Here is a 20,038-nt window from a genome sequence, read left to right on the forward strand (position 1 = left end):
CTAATACTTTTATTGTATATTCCTAGAATTTCTACATAGATAATCATGTCATCAGTTAAGAAAGAGTTCTACTTCTTCCTTTCCAGTATGGATGCCTATTATTTCTTTTACTTGCCTTATTGCACTGGCTCTTCCATTATAGTGTTGAATAGAAGTGGTGAGAGCAGATATTATTGCCTTGTTTTTGATCTTAGAGATAAAGTATTTAGCTTTTCATCATATTAGCTGTAGATTTTTCAAGGTTGATGAAATTCCTCTCTATGGTTGGTGAGAATTTTATCAGGGATGAATGTTAGAGTTGCTAAATACTTTTTTTACATTTATTGAAATGATTGTGTGGTTTTTGTCCTTTAGCCTATTAATATAACTTACTGCGTTCCTGGAGAAAACTCCATGTTTTTGAATAATTTTACTATAACTACAGAGTTGTGTAACATTGCCATAACTTAATTTTAGAACATTTTCATCCTTCCAAAAATAAATTTTGAACCGTTAACTCCTCATTTTCTACCTCCTGCTCCCTCTCCAAACCCTAGGTAACCACTAATCCACTTGCTGTCTGTATGGATTTCCTTATTCTGGACCTTTCATATTAATAGGATCTTGCAAAACATGTTTTTTTGTGATTGACTTCTTTCCCTTAGCATAATGTTTTTGAGGTTCGTTCTTGCTGAACATGAATATTCCATTTGCAGGATATATACTGCATTTTGTTCATCCATTTGGCAGTTGATAGTAATTTGGGTTGTTTTTACTTTTTGGCTATTATGAATAATGCAGCTATGAATATTTGTGTACAAATTTTTATGTAGACATTTGTTTTTATTTCTCTTGGGTAAATTCCTAGGAGGGGAATGGATGGCTCTATGGTAACTTTGTGTTAACGCTTTTAGGAACTGCTAAAGTATTTGCACTATTTTTCATTCCTATCAACAATATATGAGGATTTCAATTTCTTCACATCCTTACCAGCATTTATTAATGTCTGTCTTTTTGATTATAGCCTTGCTAAACCATGTGAAGTATCTTATTGTGGATTTATTTGTTTAATTAAAAAAAATTAATTCCAGATAGTTAACAAAATTGTTATATATTAATTTTGAGTGTGCAATATAATGATTCAACAATTCTATGTATTACTCAATGCTCATCAAGATAAATGTTCTCATTGTGTTTTTTTTTTAATTTTTTTTAATGTTTTTTTTAAAATTTATTTTTGAGACAGAGCATGAGCAGGGGAGGGGCAGAGAGAGGGGGAGACACAGAATCTGAAGCGGGCTCCAGGCTCTGAGCTGTCAGCACAGAGCCTGACACGGGGCTTGAACTCACAGAGTGTGAGATCATGACCTGAGCTAAAGTCAGATGCTAAACCGACTGAGCCAGGCAGGCGCCCCTCTGATTGTGGTTTTGATTTGCATATCTGTAATGACTAACAGTGTTGGCATCTTTTCATGTGCCTATTGGCCATTTATTTATCTTTGGAGAAATGTCTACTGTTTGCCCATTTTAAAATTATGTTATTTGTGTTTTTATTATTGAGTTGTGAGAGTTCTTTTTATATTCTGGATAAAAATCTCATATCAGACAGATGATGTGCAAATATGTTCTTCCAATCTGTGGATTTTCTTTTCACTTTCTTAATGGTGGCTTTTGAAGCACAAAAGTTTTTAATTTTGATGAGGACTAATTTACCCTCTTCTCATCTATAGCTGTGCTTTTGTTGTTGTATCTAAGAAATCTTTGCCTAACTTAAGATCATGTGTTTTCTTCTAAGAGTTTTATGCATTTAGGTCTGTGATCTACTTTGAGTTAATTTTTGTGTATGGTGTGAGATAATGGTCCAGATTCATTCTTTTGCATATAGATATCTAGTTATCCCAGCACCATTTGTTGAAAAGACTGTTCTGTATCCACTGAATTGTTTGGCCCCTTTGTCAAAAATCAATTGACCATAAATGTTTAGAGTTTATTTCTGGACTCTTAATTCTGTTATATTTCTCTAGATATCCATCCTATGTCAGTATCATACTATTTTGATTACTGTAGCTTTGTAGTAGGTTTTGAAAATAGAAATGTGACTCCATGTTTCTTTTGATTAGTATTAGCATGGTATATTTTTTCCCATATTCTTACTTTTGATCTATTTGTATCTTTGTATTTAAAGTCATTGTCTTCTACATGCACCCCAATGTTTATAACAGCATTATCAACAATAGCCAAACTATGGAAAGAGCCCAAATGTCCATCAACTGATGTGGTATATACATACACAGTTGAATATTACTCAGCTATCAAAAAGAATGGAATCTTGCCATTTGCAGTGATGTGGATGGAGCTAAAGTGTATCATGCTAAGTGAAATAAGAAAAATACCATATGATTTCACTCATGTGGAATTTAAGAAACAAAACAGATGAACATGGGGGAAGGGATAAAAAAGAGAGGGAAGCAAACCATGAGACTCTTTACTATAGAGAACAAACTGAGGGTTGTTGGAGGGAGGTGGGCAGGGGATGGGCTAAATGGGTGATGGGTATTAAGGAGGGCACTTCTTGTGATGAGCACTGGGTGTTATTTGTAAGTGATGAATCACTAAATTCTACACCTGAAACCATTTTTACCATATGTGTTAACTAACTAGAATTTAAAATAATAACTTGAAATAAAAATAAAAGACCAATAAATAAAGTCAGTGTCTTCTAGGCAACATATACTTGGATTCTACTTTTTTTATACACTCTGACAATCTTTGCCTTTCAATTGGAGTGTTTAGATCACTTATATTTAATGTGATTGTTGACATGGTTGAGTTTTATTTGTTTTCTATTTTTCTTATCTCTTCTTTGTTACTGTTTTTCCCTCTTTTTCTGCCTTCTTTTGGATTAGTTGAATTTTTTCATGATTCCATTTTTCTCCTTTGCTCATTATAAGCTGTAACTCCTTGTTGTTTTATTTTAGTTGTTGCTTTAAGGTTTATAGATCATAACTTTTACTTCTCATACTCTACCCTTATGTGATGTTATACCACTTTATGTATTATATAAAACAGTATGCTTCTAAATACTTATATTCATAGGATATACCATTTCTGGTCTTTATTCCTTCGTGTAGATTCATATTTCTATCTGGTATTATTTTAATTCTGCTTGAAAGACTACTTTTAACATCTCTTACAGTGGTCTGCTGGTGGTATATTCTTTGAACTTTTAAAAGTTCCATGTGGAGGCTCTTAGGGAGATTACATTGCATATTTCTCTCCTACCTTCTAGGTGGCTATTGGCAACTTTTGGCATTCCTTGGTTGGAGACACATCATTCTAATCTCTGCCTCTGTTTTCATATAGCATATAATATTTAGTTATTACCCACAATGAAAGTTTAATCCATAAGCATTAGTTAAACATTATCAGTACATAATTGTAGACTGAAATTTTTTGAAAATGCAAAGAGATGAAAGTAATAATATGAAGTAAGAAAAAGCAAACTGTTACTTAAAGTATTCAACTCAAAACTTTTCTTCTCTCTGTAGCTGTTGGAAAAATTAGAGGAAAGCCTTTTCCATTACTCTTATTTTTTGAAGCCATCTTTAGCACAAGTCATGCATGCAGACGACCTATTGATGCAGAACTGACCCTGGAAGGAATCCAATGTGGATTATCTGAAAAACGTTTAGATTTAGTTATCAATTGGGTCACTCAGGAAAGGTAAGCAAAATTAAGCTTTTGACTTAATTTTGATATATGGTTAATGAGGTTGTTCTCAAGATTTCAGTAGTTTTTTATCAGCACCTTATCCTGAACAATTAATCCTTCAGAGACGATTTACTAAGCATTCATGGAGTAACGGGGCCTAGTCACATAAACCCAGATCAGGAGTTGAGTAATAGTGGTTCATGGGATGATTCATGACCCATGAATTCATCAGTCAGGACAGAAAAGGATTTATCAGTATCATGCTACTGAGAGGGATAGGCAGGAACTTGGATCCAGAGAGGTTATGGTTACATGTGAAGGATATACCTAGGAGAAAACTTATAAGCAGGATGGATGTGGACCCATGTTGCATTTAGAATATATAAACCAGGGGCGCCTGGGTGGCTCAGTCCATTAAGCATCCAACTCTTTTGATCTTGGCTCAGGTCATGACATCCTGGTTCATGGGACTGATCCTGGTGTCGGGCTCCATGGTGAGTGTGGAGCCTACTTGAGATTCTCTCTCCCTTTCTCTCTGCCCCTCCCCATCCCTCTCTTTGTCTCTCTCTCTTTCAAAATAAATAAATAAACATTAAAAAAAAAATAAAAAAGAACATATACACCAGCAAAGACAGGCAGGAAATGCTTCTTGGAGTTGGATTTCAGTATAGGTAGGCAGATTTGTACTAGAGCTCCCTTAGTTTGGATTCCTATAACCAAAGCCTCAGACATGATTGATAGAAGGTGGGCTTCTCAAGAAAACCCTATAAGGGAGTGAGTGAAGCAAAATAGGAAAGAGTGTGTGTATGTTCGGGAAGCCAAGAAAAGTTGTGATCTTAGGCAAGTTCTAATCTTGGTCTTATTTGTAGAGGAATGGCTCTGGAGCATAAACCACACCAAAGAGCTGCCCCCTTTGAGGCAAGGGATCAGTCTTTTGTACCTCTCTGTTAGTCTCTATTAGGGCTATAGGCTGCCTGGATGGGGCATAACTTCCTAGGCCTGGTGGCTCCCATCAGCAAAGGGCAATTTGCTACAGAAGGGAGGGACATGTGAGCCACTGACAGCCAGCACCCAGAGGGGAAGGGTATGCTGTCTCAGCAATGAGGATCCGGGCAGAACATTAAATCAGCATCTACTGTAGTCAACCATTTGCACAACACAAATGTGTTTTCTTCTCACTTTAATTTCATTCCATCTAGGCACAACTTCTCTAGGATTCTGTGGTTAAAATTCTGGGGGAAACTTAGAAGGGTTAGTAGAATGAACTATATATAGCCCTTGTCATGACAATTGATCATAGGGCTATAATTTGGTTTTTACACCTTTGTGGAGATAGAATTTATATACAATAATCTCTACATATTTAAAGTGTACAATATGATGAGTTTTTAGAAAGCATTATGGGGATATAACTGACATTATAAATTGCACATATTTATAGTGTACAGTTTGACAAGTTTTGACATATGTATACACCCATGAAATCATCACCACAGTCAAGATAATCAACCTCATTCCAACCCCCACCACCATTTCCAGGTAACCACTGATCTGCTTTCTGTCACCTTAGATGAGGTTTCATTTTCTAGAATTTTATATAAATGGAATTATACAGTATGTATTCTTTTTTTCTTGCTCTGCCTCTTTTGCTTTAATTATTTTGAGATTCATCCACATTAATTATTACTCATCTTTCTCCTCTATCATCCATTTTATATTCTTCGCACTCTATTGGTCTTAATGGCTTGTCTGGTAGGATGACTGTGGTTTCCATGCCTTTATCAAACCATGATTATTGATTTACCCACTAATAGTTTTTAACTGGCCCGGGACTACCCAGCAATATCCCAGTAGATCATCTACCACCTGTAACAAGTAACCATATACTTAAGATTCCAAAGTAGGCACTTAAGATTCCAAAAGTGCCTACTGAGTCCTGCTAAAGTTGGAGTGTTTATCCAGGGAACACCAATGACTTTAGAATTAGAACACCTCATCATGAACTGGATTCTGACAGAAACACCAAGTCATGAGGTCAGGTGGGCTCAGAGAGTCCATCTAAAATCAGGTACAGTGAAGATAGTGCTCAGGCAGATCCAGAGTACACAAGTTAGCTTCAGGAATAGGTGGCCCAGAACTCATGTCAACTACCACCAACTGACCAACACAACTTCCACAGCTCACACCTAAAGCCTCATGCAGGGGTGGGGGTGACCTAAGACCAGCAGGCAAGGAAGAAAAAAACCCAAACTTGGTTCATGAATGGTTCAGGTTGTGTCCAGGTGATGCCAGCTTGTTGCTCCATCTTTTGAAGACAGTAACATCCTTCAGGATGGAATGTACACTTTAAACTAGTGATGATTGTATAGTATATCTCCAGTACGTAGAATACTTGGGTCTGGGAGATAAAAGAGTGGCTCTGCTCAGCTGATTCCCCAGTAACCCACTTGGTGGAATCAAGGTTCTCTAGAGAAACAGAACCAATAGGATATATATACATACACACACCCATGAAGAAATTGGCTCCTGTGAATATGGAGGCTGATAAGTCTTAAGATCCACAGTCAGCAAGCTAGAGACCCAAGAGAGCTGCCAATGGTGTAAGTTTCAGGCTGCTCAAGACCCAAGAAGAGCCAATGTTTCTTTTTGAGTCCAAAGGTAGGAAAAGACTGATGTCCCAGCTAAGCGGTCAGGCAGGAGGAGTTCTGCTTTATATGAAAGAGGGTCAGCCTTTTTTGTACCCTCCAGGCCATCAACTGATGGGATGAGAGCTATCCACATTCACAGCAATCTGCTTTATTCAGTCTACTGATTCAAATGTTACTCTCTTTCAAATACATCCTCACGGACTCACACAGAATAATATATGACTAAATATCTGGGCACTCTATGAGCCAGTCAGGATGACACATAAAATTCTCATGCCTGCAAATTTAGGTTCTGTGAGTCATAGTCAACTTTGGTTATCATAAAAAGGTAAGATTGTTGTTACATAACAAGGCAGAGAGGAATATGGTTGGCCCTCAGGTTCCCTATTCCCTTAAAGAGAGCGTGATAATTGGATTTGAGTGCATATCATTTACTGATAGACTACTCCTCGAGAAATATTATAAGTGAAGGAGTGAGATGGGATAGGGAAGCGGAAAGAACCAAGCTACGATGTGAACTCAGGTTAAAATCTAATATTAGCTAGTATTACAGGGGGAGGACTATGGAACATAAATCCTGCCAGACTTGCTTCTTTTTGAATTATGGTACTGACCTTTTGTATTCCTTACTAATCAGTTGTCAGCTCTACACTACTGGGGGGTTGAAAGATAAGCATAATTTTCTGGGCAAGGTAGCTAGTCAGCTTAGGGCAACAGCTGGAGAAGGCTGTTCTCTGGGGAAGGCAACAGCTGTGAGCTGTTAGTAGTCAGCTGGGAAAGAGTCACTGGTCCAGTAAAGGGGACTAAAACAGTGTCTGCCTATTTATGAAGATCAAGTTACATTTGCTGGGTCTGGTGGACATGGGTTGGGCTGTGAGTATTGGAAGGCAGAGTGAGGAAAGTCCTGTCATCTGTCTGGTAGCCACAGCCTGCTTATTTTTCAGTCTAAGGACTATGCTTGCTTGGTTCTGGATACATACAGATGTAGGCTACATATTAAAGAGTAGTTACAGTTCTCATATTTAAGAAGTATATCATAAGGGAGATGGAAGGACTAATGTAAGCACTCCCTAAATAACAAATTCATGACTTCTAAATGTCCCAGACTTAAAAATGGCAAGTTTGCATACTAGTGCCTACTGCCACCCATTCCAAATTCACCATTTCCCTTGCATGACACTGGGGAGTCCTAAACTGTCCTAGATTGATGGCACTATTGTTTACCAGTGTAAAGTATCTTTTTCCCACCCCCTCTTGTTATGGGCTTCACTTACTGTTCACGTAATAGTTAATTCTGTTTTAGGAAACTTCTTCGTACATATACCCCTCTTTTTACCCTTTGCCTCTTTCTTTTTCTACCTGGTCCCACCTTCTACGCCCTCTACAGAAAGTACTTGTCAGGGAGCACTGGAAATGGTTCAGACATGAGAACACCATTAGAAAGTGCATGTTCATTAACACCTGTTGTCTGATGCAGAGACACATAAGACAAGATTAATTTCCCCACATATACTGATTGTTCTTGGCCAATTCTACCTCTTAATTATAAGAATTTAAATTCTTCTGCAATTCCTTGACTGCATAAATTTGGAAAATACCACCACTATTAAGGATCCTGAGATGATATAACAGAATACTGAAGGTAATTCACATTCTTTATTCTTAGCCTCTTTCCTCTGGTCTCTGACTCCAGTGACCTGGCCTCTACCATATGGCTACCTTAAAAAGTTCTACAGTTCTTTCCTTGAAGCCCTGCACAGAGCCAGCCATAAAACAGCCTGGATTATAGACTAATCTTGGCTCTCTTAGTCATTCTTACCTGGGGAAAGTCTAATCACTTGACTCAGAAAGCCTAAACTTAAGAAATGTTTTGTTGGCATTGGCTCTCTAAATTGCAGATATTGCTCCCGGAAGAGGAAAATATCCTCTGAAATATTAACTTGACAAACCCAATCCTACAAAATAACAGTAAATAAATATGATGCATAGATTTAGTGATTGTATATTACCTTTATTTTGGCTTAAAAAAATCTACAATCTGGGGTGCCTGGGTGGCTCAGTCAGTTGAATGTCTGACTTTGGCTCAGGTCATGATCTCAAGGTTTGTGGGTTCAAGCCCCACTTTGGGCTCTGTGCTGACAGCTCAGAGCCTGGAGTCTGCTTTGGATTTTGTGTCTCCCACTCTCTGTCTGCCCTTCCCCAACTTGTGTCTTCTCTCTCTCTCTCTCTTTAAAATAAATAAACATTAAAAAAAATCTATAATCTGGTTTATAATCAAATATACCTTAGTTTACTAATGGAGTTAAGCACATTTTTTTAAATTTATTTATTAGTCATATATATTCTCCAGAGCCAGTCTAGAAATCCACTTTCAGAAGTCTTCTTAGAATTGGAAGTAGGGATGGGAGAGCCAAGAAGGAGACTTTGAGAAAACAGAAAGAGGGATGTAATGAGGTGATTAGGGGCAAAACAGGGACAGAGGTTCCCAGGCTCATTTTCCAGTTGGGTACAGGGTGCTTGACTACCTCCCTTTCCCCAGGGCTAGAATCCCTGTTTTTTTTTTTCCCCCTTTTTCCTTCAGGGCCAGTTCCATTCTTTTGGGGCTTGACCCTCTTCCTCCCTTTCTTTTTTTTAAATTTTTTTTTAATTAAAAAAAAAAATTTTTTTTAACTTTTATTTATTTTTGAGACAGAGAGAGACAGAGCATGAACGGGGGAGGGTCAGAGAGAGGGAGACACAAAATCCGAAACAGGCTCCAGGCTCCGAGCTGTCAGCACAGAGCCCAACGCGGGGCTCAAACTCACGGACTGCGAGATCACGACCTGAGCTGAAGTCTGACACCCAACCAACTGAGCCACCCAGGCGCCCCCTCTTCCTCCCTTTCAATATATATATTTTTTAAGTCATACATCATCCTTTTGGAAAATGACAAACCAGGACAAAGCAACCTTAGTCCTCAGCTCTGCCCTTTTCTCAGGTGGAACCACATCATGTTAGTGATGACCTCTTACAAAAATAAAATTATGGTATTAATAAGAGAAAGAAATACTATAATACTGGTATTATCATCTTGCTCTGGTTATACAGTCACTAAAATGACTGAAATAATTCCTTGTTCAGCCTTCGGAAACATCGTGGCTATAGCTACCAAAACCCATGTTTTGGTACTAAAATGTAAAAGTTAGGTAAATTGCTTATTAAATAATTGATTTCTACTCAGAAGCTGCCTTTTGATTTCAGACACACTTCTCTTTGGCCACCCCAATAAACATGGCAGGCTTTATTTACTGAATTTTCAGTAAACACATTTTATAGGGATTTCAGGATTTTATTTGAATGTTACTGGTATTTTGTTACATGTGTACAGATATCAATATTATGTGATTACTGTTACTCTGTAGCTATTAATTTAAAATAAAACTAAAGCACAATGTCCGTACAACCAGTGATTGGAAGTGATATCTTAAATTATACCCAAATGTGTTTTGGCCTATGCTGATCGTTTCTAGGTGGAGTTAATGTGCAGATGGTTCACTCCAATTGTGTTTGAAGATGTGCATTAAAATGTGATGACAAGGGAAATTGGGACATCTTAAACCCTTTTTTACCCCTGTTGTTTTTTATAATTCTATAGCAGTTTAGAAAATAACACTGATGTCACACGTTTCTTGCAAACACTTGCAAGATCTGTCACTAATTTTGAGCTAAAATTTGTTGTCACTATCTTTAACCAACATTTAATGAATTCTTACATTCTGCAGGGTTTAAAATCTGTATAACTGCTGAGAACATTGAGATCCTCAATTATAAAATAATTTTTATTTACCTTGTTACTTTAAATTCCACCAGTCTTTTTTAGGAGAGTTTTAACCATGTTTGTAGATTTTTGAAAAAACTTGAGGTCAGTTTCACCAAAATGTCTCCTCCCCCTCCCCCACCACAAAAGAGTATGTGATTATTTTTGTTTTTGTTAAATCTTGGATATGTTTAATTTCTCCTACATCAATTGTCTATTAACTTGTAATTCTTACAGACCATGGAAAATCCAATTCTACTGTGCTGAATTTTAAAATATTTTATTCTCATCCACTTACCATGAGCTCTCTAAAGTATACCTATTGATCTGCTTGCTCTAGGCTCACATTTTCTGAGGAGGCTGGGGATGTCATTTATGATTATGGGGAGCAGGATACTTATAACAAGGCCAAGTGCCTGGCTTTAGCTCAGATTATCTACACTGAATGTGGCCTGCACAAGAAAGCTCTTCTTTGCCTGTGTAAACAGGGTCAGATTCATGGGGCCATGGAATACATACAGCAGTTCAAGGACTTTACTTCCGGTAAGTGAAAAAGCCTACTTATTGGTATGTATTCGAATTCTAGACTTTACTGGTAAGATCACACATGATAGTAGGCAATATTTTGGATTTACATTTTAAAGTCTATTTTACATATACTAATAAGTAGATTTTTATAATTTTTGGTGAAAACAGTTAAGCTAGAACTGATTGACTTTCATGCTAGACATTAAAATACATTAATATTTCTTCACTACATAAACGTTTAGTAAACTGTGGAATCCTGAAACATACAATTTTTGTCTGTCTGTTTTTAACAAAAACCTAGCTTTTATTAAGAACCTACTATGTGCCAGAGTCTAGATGTGTTCTCACACCCTTCTAGCCAGTCCTCACAGTAGTCCCATCAGGTAGTCATTGCTAGGCCTGTCATACAAGTGGAGATGCTGAGATCCACAGAGGGAACACTGAGCTGAGGGAGTGAAGTTCACCAAGTCCTTGGTGCTAACGGAGGGTCCTGGGTAGCTGTGGCCAGCCCAGTCAGAGTGGTCTTTGCCTTAAGGTCAGTTGTTGCTGAGATCTTGTTTATCTCCCATGTCTGGCAGAGGCATGACAGGGACTGAGCCTCAGGCTGTCCTGAGGGGACGACCTGGCAGCCTTCAAGAAGGTAGATGTCTGGGTGTCTCTGCTTCTCTCCCTCTGAAGTACACAGTTTATTTTGCAGATATTTCAGAGCATGCTACTTAGAGAATTTTTTTTAAATAGCTGCACTTATTTGTTACATATGAGTGTATGTAAACTATGATATGAGCATTAAAAATGAAGAAGTAGTAAAATAATGTTCATTTCAAAATTTTGAAACACTTAGGTTACAAGTAGGCAGTGATCTGAGAGCATTGTCAACCTTAGGGTAACTATAGTTGAATGAGCTGATCTCTTATGAATCTAGTTCAGCACTAACCTACGTGTACAGGCAGCCTGACCTCTCCTATATCCCAGGTCTATGTCTGAATTCTTATTTGCAGGCTCTGTACCCCAATTCTAAGAAGTTGCAAATAAGACAAACTACAGCACTTCTAGGTCATATTTTTCGGGGAAAGAGGATCATTTATGGCAGTTGAATCTGATTATTTTCAAACAATAAATTTAATTTTACTTAGCATCTATTTTTTAAAGTTATGAATTTCTTCATTTGTTATATTAACAGCACACTTGATACTATAGTTTGGCTTTTTACTTGCATTATCTTACTTAATACTTACATTAACTATAAAGTAGGTTTTGTTATTATCCCTATTTTATAGATTAAAAAAAAACCTTTCCACAGAGAGGCTAACTAAGGCTCAAAGAGGTAAGTAATTGCCTACGTACACACAGCAACAGGATAGAATCTGGCATAGTAGGTACTACTCAATATTTATTGAATGAATTAGATATTTTATTTTTATTATCTAAGTATACAGGTTCAGTTTCTGTTTTAAGTGTTATTTTTCCACAGGTAAGAAATGATTACTCTAGAATTTATATTGACTGAAATGTGAATGAAGTTTCTGTTTTGCTTGCAAAATTTGCCTTGCATAAATGCATAGAAATGTGATTGACTCATTATTGTATTGTTCTGCTCCTGCATTATAATCTAAAATAATTATATGTTATTATAATAATTTAAGAAGTAATGACACTCTATATAATTAGAACCTTGATATTTATCCTCAGAATTTATTTAGCACATCATAAGATGAAAATAATAACTTGAGAAAAAGTAGAAACCCTGAAAAACCCATGGTATCATGGGGCCTTGAGGGAAAGACTTAATTTTATACTTTCAGAAAAGAATGTTCTCAGATTTAGACTATCAGTTATACATTTACAAATTAAAAAACAAAAACCAAAACCACAACAAAACAAAAACAAAAATTATAAGAAAGTTTTGTTCCAAAAGCATAAATCTGACTAAAGGAGCATCTGTTTTAGAAATAAAAATTATTCCACCCCCCCCAATAATATTTAGAATAAAACCTGAAATGATTTGTTTGTTCACCTTCCCCATTATCATTACACAAGTGAATATACTTAAGTGGAAATTGGGTTATTCTAGATGTGAAGCTCTCAAACTTTTTGGTCTCAGGTTTCTTTTATTTACTTATTTATTTATTATGTTTATTTATTTTTGAGAGAGAGAGAGTGAGTGAGTGAGTGAGCAGGGGAAGGACAGCAAAAGGGAGACAAGAGGATTCGAAGTGGGCTCTGGCACTGACAGCAGAGAGCCTGGTGAGGGGTTTGAACTCACAAACTGTGAGATCATGACCTGAACTGAAGTTGGATGTTTAAGCAACAGAGCCACCCATGCACCCCTCTTTTACACTTTTAAAAAAGCACTGAACATCCCAAAGAGTTTATATTTATATGGGTTATATCTGTTGATATTTATCCTATTAGAAATTAAAACAGAAAATTTTAAAATATTTATTCATTTAAAGAAAACAACAATAAACCCATCACATGTTATCATAATAAAATATTTTTTATAAGACATAACTTTTCCTTGGGGCGCCTGGGTGGTACAGTCGGTTAAGCGTCTGACTCTTGATTGCAGTTCAAGTCACCATGTCAAGGTTTCATGAGCTTGAGCCCCGCATCCAGCTCTGTGCTGACAGTGGGGAGCCTGCTTGGGATCCTCTCTCTGTCCCCCTCTCTCTGTCCCTCCCACACATGCACGTGCTCTCTCTCCAAAATAAATAAATATACTTTAAAAAACAAAAAAACTTTCCAAAACCAAGGAATTTCATAAAAAGAGTTGCATTTTCTACATTTTTGCAAATCTCTACAATATCTGGATTACTATAAGATAGCTGGCTTCCTATATCTCCTCCTATATTCAGTCTGTTTTAAGACTACATGTCATATAGTCTTTGGAAAACACCACTGTATATTTGTGAGAGAATGGGAATGAAAGAGGCAAATAACAGCTTAGTATTTTTATGAACATAGTTTTGACTTTATAAACCCTAGACCATATTTTGAGAACCATTGCTCTAAATGTTCGTGAGTTAAACATCTATCACACTTGGCATATCGGCCTTTATAATCATATTAAAACAGAATATCCATGAAAAGGGAACCCTCTTGCAATGTTGGTGGGAATGCAAATGGCTGCAGCCACTTTGGAGAACAGTATGGAGATTTCTCAAAAAGTTAAAAATAGGGACATCTGGCTCAGTCGGTTAAGCGTCAACTCTTGGTTTCAGCTCAGGTCATGATCTCACAGTTCGTGAGTTCAAGCCCTACATTGGGCTCTGCATTGACAGCACAAAACCTGCATGGCATTCTCTCTCTCCCTCTCTCCCTGCCCATCCCCTGCTCACACACCCATACTCTCTCTCTCTCAAAATAAATTAATAAACTTAAAAAAAAAGTTAAAAATAGAACTACCCTATGATCTAGCGATTGCACTGCTAGGTATTTACCCAAAGGATAAAAAAAAAATACAAATTTGAAGGGATATATGCACCCTAGTGTTTATTGTAGCATTGTCAACAATAGCCAAGCTATGGAGAGAGCCCAAATGTCCAGACTGATGATGAATGGATAAAGATGTGATATATATACACAATGGAATATTAGTCATCCAAAAGAATGAAATCTTGTCATTTGCAATGACATGGATAGAGCTAAAATGTATTATGCTAAAGAAGTAAGTCAGTCAGAGAAAGACAAATACCATATGATTTCACTCATATGTGGAATTTAAGAAACAAAACAGATGAACATATGGGAGGGAGAGAAACCATGAGAGACTTAATGATAGAGAACAAACTGAAGGGTGATGAGGGGGGGGATGAGCTAGATGGGTGATGGGTACTAGGGAGAGCACTTGTTAGAATGAGCATGGGTGTTGTATGCAAATGATGAATCACTGAATTCTATTCCTGAAACCAATACTTCACTGTATGTTAGCTAAGTAAAATGTAAATAAAAATTTGGAGAAAAACCCCAAGAACATCCATGAGATAAAAATTGATTAATAACCTGTCAAACTAAGAAATGACCAAATGGATTCCAAACCATAGTAAGCAGAGGAGAAAGGTCATAGGATTTGAATTTGTGTTCCTTTGAACTAGTCAGAGGCCGTATCTTGTACATACTTAAGTAAATAGTGGTTAATTAATGAATTCAAGGAGAGGGGAATTTGAATGCCTGATTGAATGAAACAGCAAAATGTGTGAGTTACGAAATGCTGGTGGCTGGGGGATGCTATATAAATAGCTTCACCTTAGTGAAGGCCAGTTTGAGTGGCCCAAATCATAAACTTCTTCTACCTCTTCTCTAGGGAAATTAAAAAAAAAAGTTTGACTTTATTGATACAGAATTATATTCTGCTATTCCTTGCTTATTCTTTTATCATTTATCTCTCTTTTATTTATGTGTGTATGTGCATGTATGTGTATATGTACATACATACAGTGCATCACACATGTACTTATTGTTTTGGAGGAGCATCGCTAAAGATTGGAAGGTCATGGACTTGGATGGATTAGATGAACTTCGTTCTCCTTTATATCATGTGTATAATTCTGGGAAAATTAACTTCTCTAAGCCTGTTTCCTCACTTTTAATGTGAGAATAATAATATCTCACTTATACTGAATATTAAATGCAGTGATTTCATATATGTAAGTCCCTAGTACAGTAAATATATGTTTAATAAACACTAGATTATCTTATATTATCAGTCAAAAAATTGCAAATTATGTTTATGGTAGTTCTTAAAAGGCTTTTAGGAATTATTCTGAATACTACCTCTGTTGTGACCAAAGAATAATATTAAAAACAAAATTTTTTTTTAATGCTTAATGTTAATTTTTGAGAGAGAGAGGGACAGACAGAGTGTGGGCTGGGGAGGAGGGGCAGAGTGAGAAGGAGACACAGAATCCAAAGCAAGCTCCAGGCTCTGAGCTGTCAGCACAGAGCCCCATGCGGGGCTTGCACCCATGAGCCATGAGATCATGACCTCAGACAAAGTCAGATGCTTAACCCACTGAGTCATCCAGGCACCCTGAGAAAGTAAATTTTTTACTTGAAAAACTTTAGTTAACACAAAGTTTATAAATTTAAGAATGTAAATCATGGGGTGCCTGAGTGGCTCAGTCGGTTAAGCGTCCAACTTCACCTCAGGTCATGATCTCATGGTTTGTGAGTTCGAGACCCGCATGGGTCTCTGTGCTGACACCTCGGAGCCTGGAGCCTGCTTCAGATTCTGTGTCTCCCCCTCGCTGTCTGCTCCTCCCCCACTCACACTCTTATCTCTCCCTCAAGAATAAATAAACATTAAAAAAATTTTTTTAAATGTAAATCATAATTGTAGTATCAACTCAGTAGTTATCTAGTATATTAAACCATATGAAATATCCTTTTTTGTAATAAAGCATGGTCAAATGTAGGCAACTTCATATGGCTCAGCTACTAGCTACTTGAACAGGCTAATGGCTTCTTAAAGTCTTCATTTTTGAGTTTCTAAAATAATATTTTTAGGAAAAAAATTACTGAGCCCCTTTTTCTGTGCAAGGCACAGGAAGAAAGAAATTATACTCACTAGAAGTTGGCCCAAATATGAACAGCAAGATATAGACAAACATAATATTGTTAGATGGAACCTTAGAAATTGGATATGCTAAAACTTTATTTTTTTAATGTTCATTTATTTTTGAGAGAGAGAGAGCAGGGAAGGGGCAGAGAAAGAGGGGGACAGGATCTGAAGTGGGTTCTGAGCTAACAGCAGAGAGCCCGATGTGGGACTCGAGCTCAAAAACCGTGAGATCATGACCTGAGCTAAAGTCTGATACTTAACCAACTGAGCCACCCAGGAGCCCTAATGCTAGCACTTTTAAGATGCATAAACTGGGATCCAAAAGAATAAGGGACTGATGGAATTGTGGTTAGATCAGGTTTCCTGATTGCCAATCTAATTATTTCTATTCTACCACAGTTCTTTGATAATTTGTTTTCCTGGTAGTCCTTGCTACTAGTAGTTTTCTTTCGTTTTTTGCTATGCTGAGCATGATTTTTTTTCTTCTTGATTGGAGATAGTAGTGTTGAGTTCACTGAGGGCTTTGGAAGGATTGGAAAAAGAAATGTTGATTGGCAGGTATAGATATTAGCTGGTCCCAGTTTGTAGTTGATGTATCATATTAGGATGTTGAGACATAGTTTTTGAATTTTGCTTTCAGATGACCTGATGGACCTAATCAAGTTATGTCCTCACACTGAATTAATTCAGTGTCTCACTAGAGAATGGAACGGGAAACCACCATCTTTATCTTTTGGTCTTGCTATACTTCATCTGTTCTCTGCAGATATGAAAAAAGTTGGCATTAAGCTACTTCAAGAGATAAGTAAAGGTGGGAAAGGTAAGTATAGTAAAATGTTGTTGTAGAAGAAAAAGTATTGGGTTATTTAGGGAAAGGTTCAAGATTATTATGTTTGAGTTAACTCATTCTTCCTAAGAATTCCTTCTTGGCAGGAATTGACTTTAAGAGTTTATAAATGTAAAGACTACCATGTCAATAATAGTCTGTTAACAATAGTATTTTTTTTTAATTTTTTTAATGTTTATTTATTTATTTTTTAATTTTTTTTAACGCTTATTTATTTTTGAGACAGAGAGAGACAGAGTATGAACAGGGGAGGGGCAGAGAGAGAGGGAGACACAGAATGTGAAGCAGGCTCCAGGCTCTGAGCTGTCAGCACAGAGCCCAACGCAGGGCTCGAACTCACAGATCATGAGATCATGACCTGAGCGGAAGTCGGACGCTTAACCAACTGAGCCACCCAGGCGCCCCAATGTTTATTTATTTTTGAGAGAGAGAGACAGAGTGTGAGTGGGGAAGGGGTAGAGAGAGAGGGAGACACAGAATCTGAAACAGGCTCCAGGCTCTGTGCTGTCAGCATAGAGCCCGATGTGGGGCTGGAACTCATGAACTGCAAGATCATGACCTGAGCCAAAGTAGGACGCCCAACCAACTGAGCCACCCAGGTGCCCCAATAGTATTTATATCTTGAGGGAATTACAAAGAAGAGAGAATCTTTGTGAAGATTTAGGGGAACATTTTAATAATTATATTAACTAACACTACTCTAAAAACTTTACATATATTAATAAATATTTATATTTAATAACTTTTTATATATTTTAAGTATTATTTAGACATAATCTTTTTTAAAAAAATATTTATTTTGAGAGAGACTGTAAGCAGGGGAGGAGAAAGAGAATCCCAAGCAGGCTCTGTGCTCTTAGTGCAGAGCCCAACATGGGGCTTGAACTCACAAACCATGAGATCATGACCTAAGCCAAAATTAAGCACTAGACACTTAACCTACTGAGCCACCCAGGTGCCCTTGGAAATAATCTTTCTATATTTTAATCTTAAACTAAATATATATGTACGTATCAGTTACATATGATATTTACTCTGAACATAACTCTGTAGTAGGGTCAAGAATTACTAATGAAATCTCATTTTTTCTTTCCTTTCTCTAATATAGGAACTTGAGCAGACAATTTGATTTTAAATTACTACATGGGGTTTAAGAATGAATAGCAGATTACATTAAAACGTATTTGGGAAGATAATTTTGAAATTATAGATATCAACTAAATTATTTTATTTGACAGAGTTATGGTAGAAATAAAATAATAGTGATGACAATGTTTTAAAAAGATCTTTCATTAAGTATCATAAGTAATGCAGGTAATAGATAAGAAATGAGTTCCCTAAATAAATATATTCCAAGGGGGTCACTGTAATTGATTTTCAAAAGCAAATAATCTCCTTAGTTTTATTTAATAAACTCATTCTTTTATATCCGTAGAAAAAATATTTGTTACAGAAGCCCCATCATTAAGAGGTCTCTCTCTATCAGAGATAAGATGGAGGGTTTGCCGAAGAGGTTTTTAAGCACTTGGGTCAGCACTACTAGGGAATTTATAAAAGAATTTGAAGGATCATGAAAACTAGACCTGTAAGCCCTCAATTACATGATAGTGTCTAATGGTACCTTGTAGAGTCTGAATAAGGCTGAGCCCTCATTCTTCATTTTCTAAGCTCCCTTCCTTGTAACTTTCAATATCTGCTAGCCTTACCAAGAAGGAGATGAGTAAAGGTGTGGGAATGTGAGACATGGTAGAGGGTTGAAGTGAGGCATGAAAAGGTTCATGAAAAAGCAGAAGAAACTAACACTTGATTACTTACCATGAGTTGGATGAAGCGCTCCACATTAAACTTATAGGAATCAGGTTTAATAGTAAGTGAGTTGAAATGATAACCCTTTCTATTTTTGAAGAATTGCTAAATATGGATTTTCAAATAAGAATAGGTGACATACTATAATATTATAATTTTTTTCCTTAGGTATAGTCGAACATCTTATGATAAATGATCCATTTTGCTCATTAGAAAACTGGCAAGAAGTAGCAAATATATGTTTACAGAATGGCTTTGACAAATTATCTCGTGACATCATGTCCATTCTTCGATCTCAGGCTGGAGTTACAGAAATTTCTCAAGAAGATGATACAGTCAACTTAATGGAACATGTTTTTTGGTAGTGCTACATCTTAACCAGTTGAGGGAGCCTGTATAACATTTTATGTGTGTTGGTTGGACAAACTGATTTTGGCATAACTAACTTATAAATAAATCCAAAGTGTGAAGCTCTCAGAAATCATGTTGCTCTTATTATGTTGACATTTAGATTTGTCCTTGAAACATTTAGACTGTTGCTTTCTTTTTCTCCATATGGTCATTTCTTATATTGAATCTTGATAAAATCCAAGAATATAACTCAGTTTAGGTATGTACTTCTATCTAAGGGCATAAGCTAACATCTAGATATATTCTTTTCTGGTGATCAAATTTCATAGTAAGAACTGGGGAAGGTGTGGGTAGTATCCTGTCAGACTAATTTCCCAAATATTGAATGCTATGAGCCTGATTTTTAACAAGAAAGACAGGAAGTCATTTTGAGGTTGGACTCACTGGTGAAATCCTTAGTAATTTTGTACTACTGACTTAAAGATGTGCCCCATGCTTTGGTCAATGTAAATGGCAAATGTTAGGCTTCTACTCTAAAAGTTGGGAATCCTAGCATGTTCTTACCTAGAGAGAAGACCAGCCAAATTTTGCATGGATGTAGACCTGAGATACCTGTAGGTATGGAACATATGTCGTAGGTGGTTTGGGATGATTTCAAATGTCTGAGTAAGTATTTGTTGGAATACTCAGGTTGTGTCATGGACGGGTAGGATATTCAACATATTTAGTGATCCACATGGCACGGGCACCATGAGTCAAACAGAACAGATCCCCAGCTAATCTTAACAGCTTTCAGCCCTTATGCCACGGCA

The 20,038-nt window shown here is 36.8% G+C and overlaps 1 protein-coding gene across 10 annotated transcripts in view; it reads left to right on the top strand.

Moving 5' to 3' along the window:
- Window positions 1-19,356, top strand: part of CLHC1 (clathrin heavy chain linker domain containing 1) — a 40,251-nt gene extending 20,895 nt beyond the window's left edge. For 9 of the 10 annotated variants that reach the window (XM_058684089.1, XM_058684080.1, XM_058684081.1 and 6 more), the window contains 4 exons: window positions 3,528-3,702; window positions 10,475-10,677; window positions 16,863-17,042; window positions 19,044-19,356. In XM_058684089.1, coding sequence (XP_058540072.1) covers window positions 3,528-3,702; window positions 10,475-10,677; window positions 16,863-17,042; window positions 19,044-19,240 — 755 coding nt within the window. In that variant the 3' untranslated portion in view covers window positions 19,241-19,356. Of the gene's footprint in view, window positions 1-3,527; window positions 3,703-10,474; window positions 10,678-16,862; window positions 17,043-18,504; window positions 19,021-19,043 lie in introns of those variants that run through there. The other variant, XM_058684084.1, reaches the window with a different exon arrangement.
- The last annotated feature ends 682 nt before the right edge of the window (window positions 19,357-20,038 follow it).

Source organism: Neofelis nebulosa, chromosome 9, assembly GCF_028018385.1.
Source record: "Neofelis nebulosa isolate mNeoNeb1 chromosome 9, mNeoNeb1.pri, whole genome shotgun sequence".
In the NCBI taxonomy this organism is placed as follows: domain Eukaryota; kingdom Metazoa; phylum Chordata; class Mammalia; order Carnivora; family Felidae; genus Neofelis; species Neofelis nebulosa.